This window comes from Cyclospora cayetanensis, unplaced genomic scaffold (assembly GCF_002999335.1).
Source record: "Cyclospora cayetanensis isolate NF1_C8 unplaced genomic scaffold, CcayRef3 CcayRef3_contig_137, whole genome shotgun sequence".
In the NCBI taxonomy this organism is placed as follows: domain Eukaryota; phylum Apicomplexa; class Conoidasida; order Eucoccidiorida; family Eimeriidae; genus Cyclospora; species Cyclospora cayetanensis.
This window is the reverse complement of record NW_020312078.1, coordinates 17,570-33,668: the sequence shown is the minus strand read 5'-3', so window position 1 is coordinate 33,668 and position 16,099 is coordinate 17,570. Positions and strand designations below refer to the sequence as shown.

General features: G+C 48.8%; 1 protein-coding gene across 1 annotated transcript; it reads right to left on the bottom strand.

Moving 5' to 3' along the window:
* Positions 1-44: 44 nt before the first annotated feature.
* On the bottom strand, positions 45-15,519 carry LOC34620335. The gene is made up of 15 exons (XM_026336587.1): positions 15,505-15,519; positions 14,925-14,997; positions 14,045-14,284; positions 13,534-13,622; positions 13,164-13,261; positions 12,657-12,875; positions 11,628-11,742; positions 11,201-11,324; positions 10,396-10,830; positions 8,839-9,586; positions 7,678-8,081; positions 4,490-4,636; positions 701-832; positions 473-602; positions 45-402 (listed from the first exon to the last, which is right to left on the bottom strand). Exons 1-15 carry the CDS (start codon positions 15,517-15,519, stop codon positions 45-47), a joined length of 3,327 nt encoding a protein of 1,108 aa, XP_026192372.1.
* Positions 15,520-16,099: the final 580 nt, after the last annotated feature.

The following is a 16,099-nucleotide window of genomic DNA, read 5'->3' as shown; positions in this document are numbered from 1 at the left end:
CTCGAGGGAAACGACGAACACAGGCATGTAGAAGGCTCCTTGCTTTAGCGCCAGCTACCCACTCCCAACACATCTTTGCCACTGTCGCTAACATCATGGCTGTAGGACTTGCCCGTTAGTCTCGCGATCCCACGAGATGTTGCAAGAACGGCCCTTTGTGCTGCAGCCTTGCGCGGCGAGGCTGGTGTTGGTGCCCGCAATACCCTCTCTGGCATGAGGGATTTTTGCACGAATGTGTATATATCCCCTCTTTTTTGGCAGTTTAAATCCCCAGTGAAACTGGCGTGTGTGTCTGTCGGCTCGCAATGCAGAGAGCGAGCTACCGGCTCGCAAAAAGCTGCTCGGAGTCGCTTGCGTGATCTTCTACGCTTAGAAGCTGCAGCGGCAGCACTTTCCCTCCCCCTTACCCCTCTCGTGGTTCTTGAGCATCTCGTAGCGTACACCCTATCCTATCTTTGAAGAAGCCTCGTGCGGCAGCCAGGGGGAGCTCGCGCAGGCTGCGTGTGGAGTAGGCGTTTTAGGTCGGTGTCTAGACACCTCATTTAGGGCAGTAAAAGGAGCCATGTTTCTTCTGAATGCTCTTTCACAACATTGTGTTGCATCTAGGACACATGCCGTAGAGGGCTGGGGGTTTTTAAGTGTTGCCGCAGAATTTCGCTCGAAGTTTTGACGAACGGCGTATCTCTACATGCGATCTTACGCCCTCCCCGGCAACCCACAGCTGCCGCAGCAGCCAGTATTTCCTTTCCTGTCGCATGCGTCTGCACGTTCTCTGGGGGGTCAGCGTCTCTATCTGCAGTTGCAGCAGGCACCACGCCATCTCGCAGGTTGACTGACTTTCCCAGTCCACCCTTGTATATCCCTATAGGACGCGATTCCTTCGATACAATCCTCAGAAGCAGCGCCCAATGAACAGTTGGAAGACAAACAAAAGCGACACACAACGAGCAAGCAGAGAGGGCAGGGATACGCCTAGGCGGGGGAGTCTGCGCGCTAAGTATCGGGGCTTTGTTCAAGAAATGCTCCGAATCCAGAAATAGAACAGGCGCATTTTCCGTTAAAAAAAGCCAGGTGGAATGCACGATCGATTCCCCTAGACTGACTGCGAAGAAACGAATGAGTAGTCAGACACCTCAAAAAAAAGACAAGCGTTCACTGGTGTATTATGCCTGCGTTCCGCATTGAATCGGCTGCCATTCTCGCCGTAGAAAGGAAGAAATGGCGATTTTTCCACTGAGTCTGCACACTGCCAAAAGGGGGACCATCCTCCGTATCATCAGCCCTTCTCAGCGTCTATATATACCTTCGCGGTGTGCCGCTCATCCGTTTGCAGAGAATATGCATTCCTTAGCAGCGCGATGCAGCCACTGCATCAGCAAATATTATCACGCATCAGACAAAACTCACTCAGTTACTCACTAGCTAACTAGCGCGTAAATAGCGGTGTAGGAAGCAGGCAAGCCTTGCTTTGTAAGCCTCTATCTCTATATGTATATTCTTTTTCTTAAGCCTTCTTCAGAAACCTACCCACCCTCCCTTGGCCTGTACTGACGCCCCTTCCCCTCAAGCTACGCAGCTAAATAAATATTTATAAATAATATATATATATATGTATATTTCAGTGCAAATATATAATAAATATATATATTATGTGCAGCCCAACGTCTCTATCGCTTCAATCCCCCCTCCCCTCTTGAGACCCTCTAAGAGAGCCTCAAGAGGGAACCACCCACATCTAATTGAATTTTTCTAACCACCATCTAATTGAATTTTTCTAACCACCCACATCTAATTGAATTTTTTAAACCACCCACATCTAATTGAATTTTTTAAACCACCCACATCTAATTGAATTTTTTAAACCACCCACATCTAATTGAATTTTTCTAACCACCCACATCTAATTGAATTTTTCTAACCACCCACATCTAATTGAATTTTTCTAACCACCCACATCTAATTGAATTTTTCTAACCACCCACATCTAATTGAATTTTTTAAACCACCCACATCTAATTGAATTTTTCTAACCACCCACATCTAATTGGATTTGCGCGTGCAGACGTCTCCGTCATTTGTCGTGGCAGCAAAAAAAAGGTAATCGCGCAGAAGCAACGCATAAACTCTACAGAGGAAAAGGCGTCCGATTGTGACCACAAGGAAGATTTGCAAAGGCCCTTAAGGGAGAAAGGGGGGAGGCGGCGGTAGGGGCCTAGAGCTGTTGCTGCAATCCTTGCAGCTCTAGCTAGCTGCTAGCTAGCTGCTCCCTAGCAGTCGAGCGCACTGCTGCAGCCTGCATTACATCTCCGCAGCCGCTTCGGGGAGGAGTGGCAACGCAAAATCATCACACGACAATATATGTTCAACGTGGCGTTGCTGTCTGTCTCTAGGGGAGAACTTCCCCGAGCCTCCTCTCCAGCGACGCACGGCCTAATGTATGGTAGATAGAGCACGTTCAGTAGTGGGAGAAGGAGAAGAGTCTTGCAGCACTTCGATTTACCCCCTGCTGCTGCCACTGTACGCTCCAAATACACTGTGGGGAGCTTCCCCATTCCCTCCGTGGCTTGGCGAGCCGGCCAGGTGCTGTTGCAGCAAGGCAGCAGACGATCCTCTGAACGCGGCTGCCTGCACATGAGACGGTTGTGCTCCTCCCGCACCCATGCTCAAATGCAGCTGCTGGAGCTGCTGAAGAGACACGCCTCCAGCAACAGCATTTAGCGCAAGATGCTGCTGCTGCCGCGGCAGGCCGGAGGTTTCCAGGTAGGACTGCTGCAAGCCTGTTGCTTGCTGCAGCGCATACGGGTTGAAGGCATACGCATGCTGCTGCTGCAGCTGCTGCGGCTGCTGGCGGTACTGTACAAGGTGATAGTGCGCCGCCTGCTGCTGCTGCTGCAAAAGCGCAGGGGTAGCAGCCACCGCGTTAACTCCTGCAGCGGCATATCGCTGCTGCACTGAAAGCTGCTGCTGATGACTGTACGCCGGCAAGCTTGCACTTTGCCCAATGCTCATTCTCGGATTTTGCATGTGCTCCAATCGTCTGCACACGTGCACACACAGATACAGACATACAGATACACAGACATAGACAGACACAGACAGACAGGTTTATTCCAAAGCACCATCTCAAGAAACGTCCCTCAAAGACGACCGAACCCAGCCTCCCTTCCACACACGCACACACACACCCCCTTCCCCCCAGAAACACACACACACACACACTATCCCCCCCCTTCTTCAATCCCCCAATAATGGCACTACTTGCCTATGCAAGGCAGCGCCTACTACGCATCACTGCACCCCCTTGCACTCAAATTCGCTTCCCCCGTAAAGCTGCTACGGTGGTAGCCAGAGAGAGAGAGAGAAAGCCTTGCTTGCCCTTTTCGCTGCTCCTCGCAAGGAGCGCACACTCAATACAGATAAATACCCTCTCTAACAGCGGCATGTAAACAAGCATAGCAGCAGCAACAAACAGCAACAAACAGCAACCGAAGAGCAAGCGCGCACAAAGAGAGACAGACAGAGAGAGAGAGCGAGACAGACAGACAGACAGAGAGAGACAGAGAGAGAGCGAGACAGACAGACAGACAGACAGACAGAGACAAAGAGAAACTCGTGCAGCAGACAGCACAGAACAGAGTACAGTGCGCTTCTTTAAAAACAACACTGGACTTACACAAGACGCTGCGGTGAAGCCACAGACTGAATGCCACCCCCGAAATTCCAAGAGCGATCGCTGTCGCTCAGAGCTGCACGCATGCCGTCGGTACATTGCACATACGAGCGCAGAAAGATATTTTGTAGACACTGCACAACCCCTCCTAGAACAGAAGCTCAAACGCTTTCGAGCAGCAACAGCTCCTGCTGTTGCCCTCTGTGTGTTTAGGTGTGTGTATGTGTATAGGTATTATCAATTTATCTGTAAGTGTATAGGTATTATGTAAGTGTATAGGTATTATGAATGTGTATAAGTATTATGTATGTGTATTTGTGTAGGTATTATCAATTTATCTGTAAGTGTATAAGTATTATGTATGTGTATTTGTGTCGGTATTATCAATTTATCTGTAAGTGTATAAGTATTATGTATGTGTATAAGTATTATGTATGTGTATTTGTGTAGGTATTATCAATTTATCTGTAAGTGTATAGGTATTATGAATGTATCCCTCTATACGTGTGTCTCTCTGTAAGTGTGTCTCTCCGTAAGTGTGTGCACGTCGCTCTTGCTGCAGCGCCTCCAAGGCACAAGCCAATGAAGCAGGAGGCGTGTGTGTGCCTTGCCTGCGTCTAGCGAGGCTACGTGAGCAGACGTCTTACATAAGCTGCCGCAAGCTGACTTACGCTGAGAAATCACAGAGACTCCCCGCTGATTTTTTCCAGCAGGCTGTCCACTTTGTGCAACATCGCCAGCGCATCCTACACCTCCCATCCCCACACCTCCAAAGGCAGCTGCATGCATGCCATCGAGGGGTGGGTGCGCGCCGCGTACTTGCAAGCCGTGCTGATAATGTTGCTCGCTCTGTTGGTGGGGAGGACCAAGGGGAATATGATGCTGCTGCTGCTGCTGCTGCTGCTGTTGCTGCTGCTGCTGCTGCTGTTGCTGCTGCTGCTGCTGCTGTTGCTGCACCCTTCCCCCCCCCGCAGACTGTGTCTGTGCAGTGGCTTCTTTGCCCCGCCGTCTAGTTGCGTTCCGCTGCTGCTTCTGCTGCTGCTGCTGCTGCTGCTGCTGCTGCTGCTGACAGAGAACCTCCGACGAGTGCTGCTTTGGCGCATTGATCTGCGAGCTTCGCTTCGAACTCTTCACATTCGCGTTGTGCCCCTTCTGCCTGCTCTGCTGCTTTGTGCCTCGCCGCGACGTCTGTTGTTGCTGCTGCTGCTTCTTCCGCGGCTCACTCGCTCGTCGGTGATGCTCCTGAAGACGTAAAACATACACAATGCAAAAACAACAGAAAAAGTGGGCAGCCACTGCAAGAGAAAGGTTCTACGGCTCCTGGGCTAAGGCAGAAGGAAAAAGGTCGTAGAGTGGAGCACGCGCAGCAGCCGTTCTACCAGACGCGCGAAAACACACAAAGACAGATGCACAGATACACATAAATCCCATACGCATTTATCACATGGACATAAATCCCATACACACACAAGGGCACACAGACACATACATACACACGTACACATACAAACACACATACACAAACCCCCTCTGATGCACACCCACCTCCACCACAAACACACATCGGCACCTCAAACACACACCGAACCAGCTACATCTACAGCTAGCTAGCTAGCGGAGCGCGCTGGGCAAGCCGCGTGGTGCCAGTGGCGAGAAATCTCGCGATAAATGATGTAGCCTATGAAAACAGCGGACTGTCACCGAGCAGCGCACGCTGTTGCTACGCCAGGATCCAGCCTACGCACTTGCAGGAGACGATCGTAGTGTTGAGCGATGGATATTATGTTGTATGGGGGTAAGCAAGCAGGTTCATTCTGGTGCGGTTGTTCGAATGCAGGCACGGTGCATGTCAGAGAGCTGTCTGATCCCTTTTTGCCCCCGCTGCGCTGTCGAGAGTTTTCTCGGAAAAGCGGCAAACCCCGGTAGAAAAGCAGCTGAATGCGTTGGTCAGGAGCAGCTCCTGAGATCCACACACAGAGAGAGACAGATGGAGATAGAGGAGATAAAGATAGAGGAGATAGAGATAGAGAGAGGCGATAGAGAGATGAGATAGAGACAGATAGAGATAGAGGAGATAGAGATAGAGGAGATAGAGAGATGAGATAGAGAGAGGCGATAGAGAGATGAGATAGGGAGAGGCGATAGAGAGAGGCGATAGAGAGATGAGATAGAGAGAGGCGATAGAGAGATGAGAAAGGGAGAGACAGATAGAGATAGAGGAGATAGAGATAGATAGAGGAAATAGAGGAAATGGAGGAGAGAGAGACAGATAGAGGAGATAGAGGAAATGGAGGAGACAGATAGAGAGGAGAGCACTTAGACGAGGGATGCATTTAGAGAGAGGGCTGTGTCTGGGTGGCATGCGCGAAGCGTCTTGTCGCAGGCTTGTCATGAGACAGACGCGTCCATACATGACGAGCTGAGCGGCGTGTGATTCAAGGGGTGTGAGATGTCGTGGGGAGAATTAGTTCTAGAAAGGCTAAACGGATGCACACTGGCGTGAAAAAAAGTGCTGCTCACCACCTCTGACCAAATGATCCAACACTTGCGCAGGAGTCACAGGTTCGTTGCAACATGTGATAACCTGTTGCAATGCCGCTTGCAGCTCGCCATGCCCATCTCCTTCTAGCAGAGCATCTACAGGATGCTTTCTTGAACCTGAACGGTGGCACTGCTGCAAAGCAGCTGCTGCAGCAGCTGTCTGAGGATCTCCCTGTAAGGCTTTTGACAGCAAGTGGCGTAGGATGTTGATGCGCAGCAAGTCTGAGAGAGTCAGGATGGGGGAGTGTGCTGCCTGTGACAGCCGCATGCCTTCCAGCATCTCCACGCTGCAGCACACCACACGCCTCGTAGCTGCGAGCTGAGATGTGCAGACCGATCCTATGGACCGCTCACTCATGCTCCGCTCAAGAATCATCGTTTCTTTAAAGCCTTCGGAGGGAGGGTGAAAGAGAGAAGCAGGAAGACGCGGCGAAGACGAGGAAAGGGAATTTTAAGACAAGTAGAGGGAGCTGGTTGGTCACAAAACGAATGCGGCTTTAAGGCGTCGTCAGGTTCTACACGCGCTGCAGTCTCTCTATCTGCACTGGAAAAAGTTTTAGAAAAATTATCTTGCTCGATGTTCAGGGGTACCTCGTTATAGCGACGGGAGCGTCCACGGAAGCCTTGACTGTGAGCTCAACTTGCGAGCTTCCTGGCAAAAACGCAAGCATCAACAAGGCAGCTTCTCTCTGCGGGAGAAGTGTGGCACCTTCTGCCCATGCCTGCGAAATGCTTTCTTTGTTCTGCTGCGCTACAGCCACCGCGTATATCTCCCCAGGCTGCAAGGCATAGTCACACGAAAGACACACACACACACACTCGCAAAAGGAAAATATTAAAAAAACAGACTTGCATGCAGACTGACATGCATGCAAATATACTGACATACATACATGCATACACATATACCGACATACATACATACATACATACATACAAATATACTGACATACATACAAATATACTGACATACATACATACATACATACATGCATGCAAATATACAGACAAATATACAGACGTATCGAGACAACCGTAGCTAGACGCATTACATACACGCTACATACATGTGTATACGTACATTCACGAAACCACATGTACAAACAGACGTACGTACAAACACCCACACATCATACATGCACATACAAAGACACAAACATATACCTTTGTGAACAAAAGATTCTCCCATAAAGACAGGCAACAGACAACAAGGGTTCCCTAGCCGTCTCCCCCATTCAACTCTACAGAGAAGGCCGTAAAAAAGCGGGGATTCGCTGCATAGCGCGTCAAAATTCCTGCACTTTTCCTTTTTTTTCTGAAAAAAAGACGCCATTGCGTATGAAATTCAAATCGCTCATGAAAGAAGACAAGAGACACCCTTCTCAAGAACCGCCGTCCGGATGCTCGTCGAGGCAAGACAGCGCCGTACTCCAGAGCTTCCCCCACAAACGCCGATGAAATTGAAATGCCTACTTGCTTGAACACTCTCGATCTTCCTGCACTTGTTTTGACTGCCTCTGGACATACACTGAGAACTCCCATAGGGCTTCTGTAGCTGAGGATTCCCTGAACTTTGACTGCCTTCCCTGACTTTCCCGCCGCAGCGCCGCTGTTGCCAGATACCGACTCTTGCGGACCGACAAAATACCAAGTGACTCCAAAGGGCGACATAGGCCGCATGACTTCGAACATTGTAGGAACGGAGGAGCCGCTGCGGCAGCATTCAGCGAAAAATCGCATCGTGTCAATCATCACAAGGCGCAAAACAGTAAAAAAGAACGCGAAAGACGCGAGGGCGCCACCCGAAGACGGAGCAATCCAAGAGGCACCCGTAGCGTACAAATCCGTCATGGAAGCAGCAACTAACACCCTCGTCGAAAAGAATTCTCAGGTAGATGTATCGGGGAACGAGATAGCAGCAGTAGCAGTAAGAGGTGCAGTAGTATTAGCAGTAAGAGGTGCAGTAGTAGTAGCAGTAAGAGCAGCAGTAGTATTAGCAGTAAGAGGTGCAGTAGTGTTAGCAGTAAGAGTAGCAGTAGTAGTAGCAGTAAGAGGTGCAGTAGTGTTAGCAGTAAGAGTAGCAGTAGTAGTAGCAGTAAGAGTAGCAGCAGTAGTAGCAGTAAGAGTAGCAGCAGTAGCAGTAATGGTAGCAGCAGTATTGGTAGCACATGCACACGTGAACACGCGAAAAAAATGAAATCTGCAGAAGCAGCTCGAGGACAGAGATCCCCCATCGAAAGAAATTGCTAAACACGTGAGGCATGCGTGCAGCACACATGTGTGCCCTTGAAAAGCAAGAAAGCGATTCCACAGCAGCACGCGTAAGTACATCACCACTCCACAAATCCAATTTTCATTCGATATTTTTGGGAGATGTTTGTTTCTGCGATGCTTTGTTTTGCGACACCCTTAAAGGACTTGTTTTTTCAAAGACCGTTTACAAAACTTTTACTTAAAACTTTCTAGAGACGCTGTACGTCGCCCCTTGATTTCCCTCTATCATCCCCCTCTCTCGCTGCGCATATCCGCGACTCCAGCGTGTTCTTATAACGAGAAGTGTGCTTTCCCCCATTTCCTCCCTCTTTCCGCCTCCTCCAACGTGCGCAACAAGGAGGTGCCTATCATACCTTCTGAAGAGATCGACAGCATCCACATCTGTTTGCGTTTGCGGTTTGGGAAGTGGCAACGTGAACTTCCAGCGTCCGCATGCGAATTGATTGATCAGCTGCGCGCATGCGGGGAGGGAAGAGAAGAGTCTGCACGGCTGGATATGCCTTCCTCGAATTTGTTCAGCTTGTGCGACACGTTCGTTGATTTGTTTAAGGTCCGAGACGTCGTGAAGAGAAGGCACGCCGATGTCGATACACCCGCAGCCCCCTGCATCGTCAAGGCGTTCATCAGCCGCATTTCTTCTGTCATCATCTCCGCTTTCGCCTCCACGTCGCTGGAAGCGCGCACTGCGCAGCTGCTCGATCCGTTTCTGCCGCTGCTGCTGCTGCTTCACCACTGCAGCTGCTGTCGGGGGTGTTCGCAGCTGCTGCTTGTACTCCACGGCAGCGACTGCAGCTGCGCGATGGTCGAAGTGAAAACATTCGTTCCGAGGTGTTGGAGGCAAATACAAAATGAGGCTGGAGTACAGACACTCCGGGGGTCGGTGCGACGCGAGCGCAGCCACTGCAGGATCCTCTGCCGCTGCAGCTGAAGAAGCCTTTATGCAAAGATACGGAGAACTAGGATCTCCGGTAAAAAGCAACACAAAGTCAACTCCTGGCAACACAGCCGCAAGGGCGGCATGAATCTGAGACACCTTCTCAAGGCTGGACGTCTTGTTGAAAAAGAGACAACGCGAGAGATCAACGCCGCGATCCACCAGCCCTAAGGCACGTACAAATATACATACACATGCACACGTACATACACACGAACATGCATATACGAACACACATACACATACACACGAACATACATATACGAACACACATACACATACACACGAACATACATATACGAACACACATACACATACACACGAACATACATATACGAACACACAGAGAGAGCAGAGCAGAGAGGCATGTCACACAGAGGAGAGAGAGCAGATTCTTACAGAGACAGGGAGACAGACAGAGAGAGAGAGTGAGACACAATGAGAGACAGAGAGAGTGAGACACAAAGACAGACAGAGAGACAAAGAAAGAGAAAGAGAGAGACTGTAGCCACTGAAAATGACGATCCGAGGCTGACAACACGAGACACGCGCATACCCCAGGAATAAGAATCCATCACAGTCATACACATACATGCATACACTTACATGTGCATACATATACATACATACATATATATATACATACATATACACATTTATACACGCATACAACAGACATACTACATACAAACCTACATACATACACGCGTACTCATGAACGCTTACATCCATAGACACCTATCTGATGATAATGGAGCATGGCATGTGCGCAGACGCAGCAGAACCGTGTAACCCCTCAGAGAAACAAAAAGAAAGCGAACAACCGTGAGGATTCTCCCACGCAAATGGCACTGTAGAGACAGCGCAAAAACGACACTGGAGCACCGGGGTGTACACTTGCTCAGCCGCTGAAAGCGTACATGAATAGCTCCACCAGCAGCAACGAAAGGAAGGCAGGAAAGGAGTTTGAACGTACAGCTAAAGACAGCCGTTGAACCTTCGGGAGCTTCAGAATCCGCCTTTGTCGGCATCTCGGAGAGCTGCTGGCCGTCAATGCAATTTTTTACCTTGCCAAGCATGAATGAGGGAGAGAATGACGCTGCCAGGAGAGTTTTGAGCAGCAGTGCGTCAGAGGAGAAGCGCGCTTCAACTGCCGCTGCTGCTGCTGCTGGGTCATAAGACACACCACTCGTGAAGTCTGTTGTTTCTGTTTGTTGCAGCTGAGTCTGTAGTGTGTGTTGCAGTGCATATTCCTGCTGCTGCGGTTGCTGCTGCTGCTGGTGTGGTTGTTTCTGCAGTTGCGTGTCTCCAGCAGCTCTTCCTTGGGACTGTTGCTGCAGATGCGGTGTAAAAATACTACCGTCTTGCAACAATTTAAGCAGAAATTGCAGGTTCTTGTAGGCTGCCGAAGCTGCGCGCCGCAGCAGCATCCACAGAGTAGTGTGGCGGTGTAAATACATAGGAATATATATATATCTATATATATATATATATATATATATATATATATAAGTATATGTTTAGATACATATGTATATATGTATCTGTAGATAACCTATATGTATACATACATGTATATATGCCCCATGTGTATAAATGTGTATATGCACATACATGTACATATATAATTATATATATATATTTATTTCTCTCTCTTCTCTCTTGTATCTCTCTATCACGTTTTCTCTCTCTCTCTCTGTGTTTGTTTAGGGTGCTACAAAACGTTGGAAACGCGCTACAAATGTTGGGGACTAGGGAAGGAGGAACCTCTTTAGACGCACATGCATCGAGCAGCTTTATAACCCGCTGACAGAGATCGCAACAAAGCAGCGTAGTTTGCACCAGCCGCTTTGGCAAGACCGCATGAATGCGTCCAAACTCGCGGGCTGCTCTGTTGTATTCTACCTGAAGAAACAAGCGCATGCATGGGGTGTATCGACAGCACAGCGAAAAATCACTGGGTTCCGCCTCTCTCGGCACACGGGGCAGGCAATGGCAAACCTTGCGAGTGCGCTGCCTTGACACTGCGGCGGAAAGAGACGACAGCGCAAAGGCTAGAGAAGCAGCTAGCTAGCCGGCTAGCTGTCTGTCTGTCTGTCTGTCTGTCTCTGTCTCTCTGTCTGTCCGTTCTTCCGTCCCTTCATCCCCCTTCTCCCTCCCGCCTGCTATGCTCCTCGCGGAGAAAAAGAAAAACACCATCCTTCTCACCTTCATATTGAGTTCTAAGCGACGCGAGCGACTTGGAGCCGCTTGCCTGGCGAGCCGCCCACGCAACTCTGCGGTCGAAGCCGCAAAATGAAGCAAAAATTCCACAAAACAGTTCCTAACAAGCACCCACAGGCAGGCAAACAATGCAAGCAATGCATGCATGCATACGGGTAATGCAGCTAATGTATGCATGCAGGATGCGCCGTCTTGAAAGGGGCTGCTGCAATATAAGGCCAGGCTTTCTTCTGTTTTCCTTTCACCCCCCGTTGAAGTAGAGGCGTCTCTTTGAAAGGGGAAGCGCAACGGGGGAAGGATAAAATAAATGTCACATGCAGACAAGATACGGCGTGCCAGAAGCCCTTGAAACCAAGCACTTGAGGCGACATCAGACACACAAAAAGAGGCCTCGCAAAACTGGCAAAAACATGTGCAAGGTGAAGTGGCGAGAATTCAGGAGGAGCAAGAAGGAAGGAAAGAGGGGGGAGAAGAAGGGCTGCACCAAGAGAAAAGCAGCACTCCAGCAAGCGCAAAATGAGAACTCAGCAAAAGGTTGCAGACAAAGTATTCGCGTGCAGACAAAAAAAACGTAAGATATCTGCATCCAGAGGAAAGGCCGCCTCTCCCTCTCTCCCTTCAGCTGTCTTACTCTCTTTCCCTCTCCCTCTCTCTATCTCTGTATCTCTCTCTTTCTATCTCTTTCTCTGCATATCTATTTCTCTTTCTCTCTCTATCCCCATCTCTCTCTCTATCTCCCTCTCTCAATCTCTTTCTCTGTATCTCCATCTCTCTCTATCTCTGTATCTCTCTCTCTCTCCCTCTCTCAATCTCTTTCTCTGTATCTCCATCTCCATCTCTCTGTATCTCTCTCTCTATCTCTTTCTCTCTCCCTCTCTCTCTATCTCTTTCTCTGTATGTATGTATATATATATATCTATCTCTTTCTCTGTAAGTATATATATATCTCTATCTCTCTCCATCTATCTCTTTCTCCACTTTACCACTGAACCAGGGCGTGTACAAACGTCTTACCTGAGCATTAATGGCTCTGAAAACTGTCCCCCATCGAAAAGTGCTCGTGTCTTGAGTTGCTGCTGCAGCTGCAGCGCAGCTTCGAGCCCTGCTGAGGCTTTGGAGTGTCTCTGCAGCAGCATCAATGCGGGGAAGGCAAAGAGATCTGTGCTCGACAGGCAGCTAGCCATCACGACGGCGTCCAGAGGGCAGCCAAAGACGATTCCCAAGAATACCAGCCTACGCAAACAGTTACAAAACACATCATACGCAAAACACGGGGAAAGGCACTTGCATGTAGATGTATGCACGTATATACACATATTTATTCTAGGCCTAGTATGCGAAAAATATGGACGACATAAGGGCGAAAGCGTGATGCGAGGTGATGCGTGGCTTCTGTGTGTGAGGAGTGGAAGGGCAAATAGAGGGCGCAGTCTCGAAACTCCATTGAAGACAGCAAGAAAGATGCAAGCAAGGGATACCTTCCTCCCCCGATGGTGCAGAGAAGTACGTCTATACACGCACTTGCATAGGCGCACGTCGATAGGCAGCTGCATCATCAGATAACCCAGTCGTGTGATCTCGCCATTCGAATCGAGAGCTCCTTGCTCGCGCAAGCCATCCTGCACAAGCGAGAGGCACACTACATAAAAGATACATTTCACATATACGCACACACAAAGGCAAAAAGGCCTTGTGGATTGTACGTAGTTGGTGAACACAAAGACACCAGCGGGCAGGTGAGCATGTAATGCGCAGCACGTGGCGATTGCTGCTGCAGCGGATATTGCTGTGGATGTTGCAGATGTTGCAGCAAAAACACCTCCCCCCTTTCCCAGGACTAAAGCCTCCACACAATGGCTCTGTACAGACGCGAAACGCACACCCATATTACCTGCGCTGCAGCAAGGGCAGACATGGGAGGTGGCTGTACAGTCAAAAGTAGCAGCTGCGATGGGGTTAGAGATCCCGTTCGCATGCATTCTGCGGCACATGAACGGCAATAAACAATTACTATTTCGTAATATACATATATATGTATATATACATATGTATTACATATACATACATGTATAGATACTCCAGCACCTACACATACATGTATAGATACTCCAGCACCTATATACATACATGTATAGATACTCCAGCACCTATATACATACATGTATAGATACTCCAGCACCTATACATACATGTATAGATACTCCAGCACCTACACATACATGTATAGATACTCCAGCACCTACACATACATGTATAGATACTCCAGCACCTATATACATACATGTATAGATACTCCAGCATCCCTGCTACAGCATCTACACTGCAGCATTCAGGCGGAGAGACGCAAAAGAGGGGCAGCAAGACACGAAACGTCTTTGAGGAAAGTGTGTCTGCTGCTGCACCTTGTATCGTATTGTGCCTGTCTGTCCGTTGTGGTATGGCTGTATTTCGCTGGCTTCCCGTGGGAGACATAGGATTGGCTGCCTGTGCAATGGCATTTAGCCTCTTTGTCAGATGAGCAACGGTGATGTAGAGTTTATCGAGAGGGGCCGTCTGCATCTCGGGGAGGTCAAAGACTCGCAAGCAGTTCTGATAAAAAGACGATGTCACGAGGCGAATACAGACACCTGGAAACACGCGACCTGCAAGCACAGCAGCAGCAGCAGCAGAAGAAGAAACAAACTGGAAAGATTCGAATTGAAAGTGGTCAAAAAGCCTCAGACGGCGACGCAAAGATTCATTCGTGTCGGCCGAGACGGCATCGTATGTGTGTATGTGCACACCTAGATATGCAGATATACACTTAGAGAGGCAGCCAGAGAGAAGGCAGAGAGTAGATAGATAGATACGTAGATAGATAGATAGATAGATAGATAGATAGATAGATAGATAAGTAGAGAGAAAGAGAAGACAGAGAGTAGATAGATAGATAGGTAGAGAGAGAGAGAGAAAATAGATAGATAGATAGAGAGAGAGAAGATAGAGAGTAGATGGAGAGATAGAAGCCAGCAGATAGACAAAAGACAGTAGATAGAAGCCAGAAGTCAGTAAGTAGATAAAAGACAGAAGACAGCAGCCAGAAGTTACGGAGAAGATAGACACACACGGCAGAGAGAAGCTAGAGAGAAGGCAGCAAACGCGCAAGACAGACAACGATAGATACACAGAACAGATACACAAATGTGCATGTACATGGGCATAGGTATGTGTATGTTTGGAAAGACTAGCAGCTGCGGCAGGCAGTCTCAGCGACATAGAAGATGCGTGCAGAGGAAGACTTGCCAGTTCGACCACTTCGTTGTTGAGACGAGGCGTGAGACGTCCATGCCTTGACAAGGGCAGATGCATGGCGTCGCTGCGAAAAAAAAAATCTTCACGACAGACAATCATTCATTCCTCCTAAGTCCGCTTCTGCCTTCTCCCCCCCTTCCCCCCAACTCTCCGTTTCTTCCCCTGCCCTACCCACAGAACGTTTCGACACGCGCACTCACCAAACCCGCAAAAAGTCACTCCATGCAGTGCTACTTGAACCCAGATCTATCAGACTGCGCTCATGTCTGCCAGCAGCATGCCATGAACGCGCACACACCTATACCTACGTTTACATATACACATACACATATATATATACATGTACATACATCTGCACATATGCATATATACATATACATACATAAGTATCTATACATATACCCATACATATACCCATACATATACCCATACATATACCCATACATATACATGCATCTGCACACATGCATATATACATATACATAAGTATCTATACATATATTCATACATCCACCCATACACATGCATAAGTATATATATATATACATATATATGTGCCAAATTCGCTTACTGGATCGCAAATCATTTGTCGGCGAAGACAGAAATCCAAGACAACGCGGCAGTTTGGCAAAGTAAGAGAGCTCTCGGCAATGTTGCTGGCTAGCACCACATGGCAGGTGTGGGGAGGGGGTGGACTGAAGACTTCCGTCTGTTCTTCCCTGCCGATTGTGGAGTGCAGCACAAAGAGCTTGAAGGCAGGATTAGTTGGGCACAGAGACACGTGCGCAGCTCCTCCCTTTTCTTCTGCCGAGACAGTGTTTCCAAGAGAAACTCCCTCCGCGGCAGGATGGTTCTGCAAAGCTGCTGCAGATGGCCTCTCAAGGCTTGCCAGTGCCTCGTACAAGACTGAGATTTCAGCAATGCCAGGAAGAAAAACAAGCACCGTTTCTCCCCCATGCGCGAGAGATGATACGAGATCGACGCATACTCGTTCAAGGCCTGAAGCTCAAAAGAGACAGCGGCGGAGAGACGATAAATGCAGTATTTCTTTCCTATTACTTCGCCTCATGCCAGTTGCATGCGCAAAAAAAAAGCTTAGAAAAAGCGTTCACCTCGCACTCGCACACGGCCAAAACCGTGGAGCTCATAACCAAGAGAGAGACAGC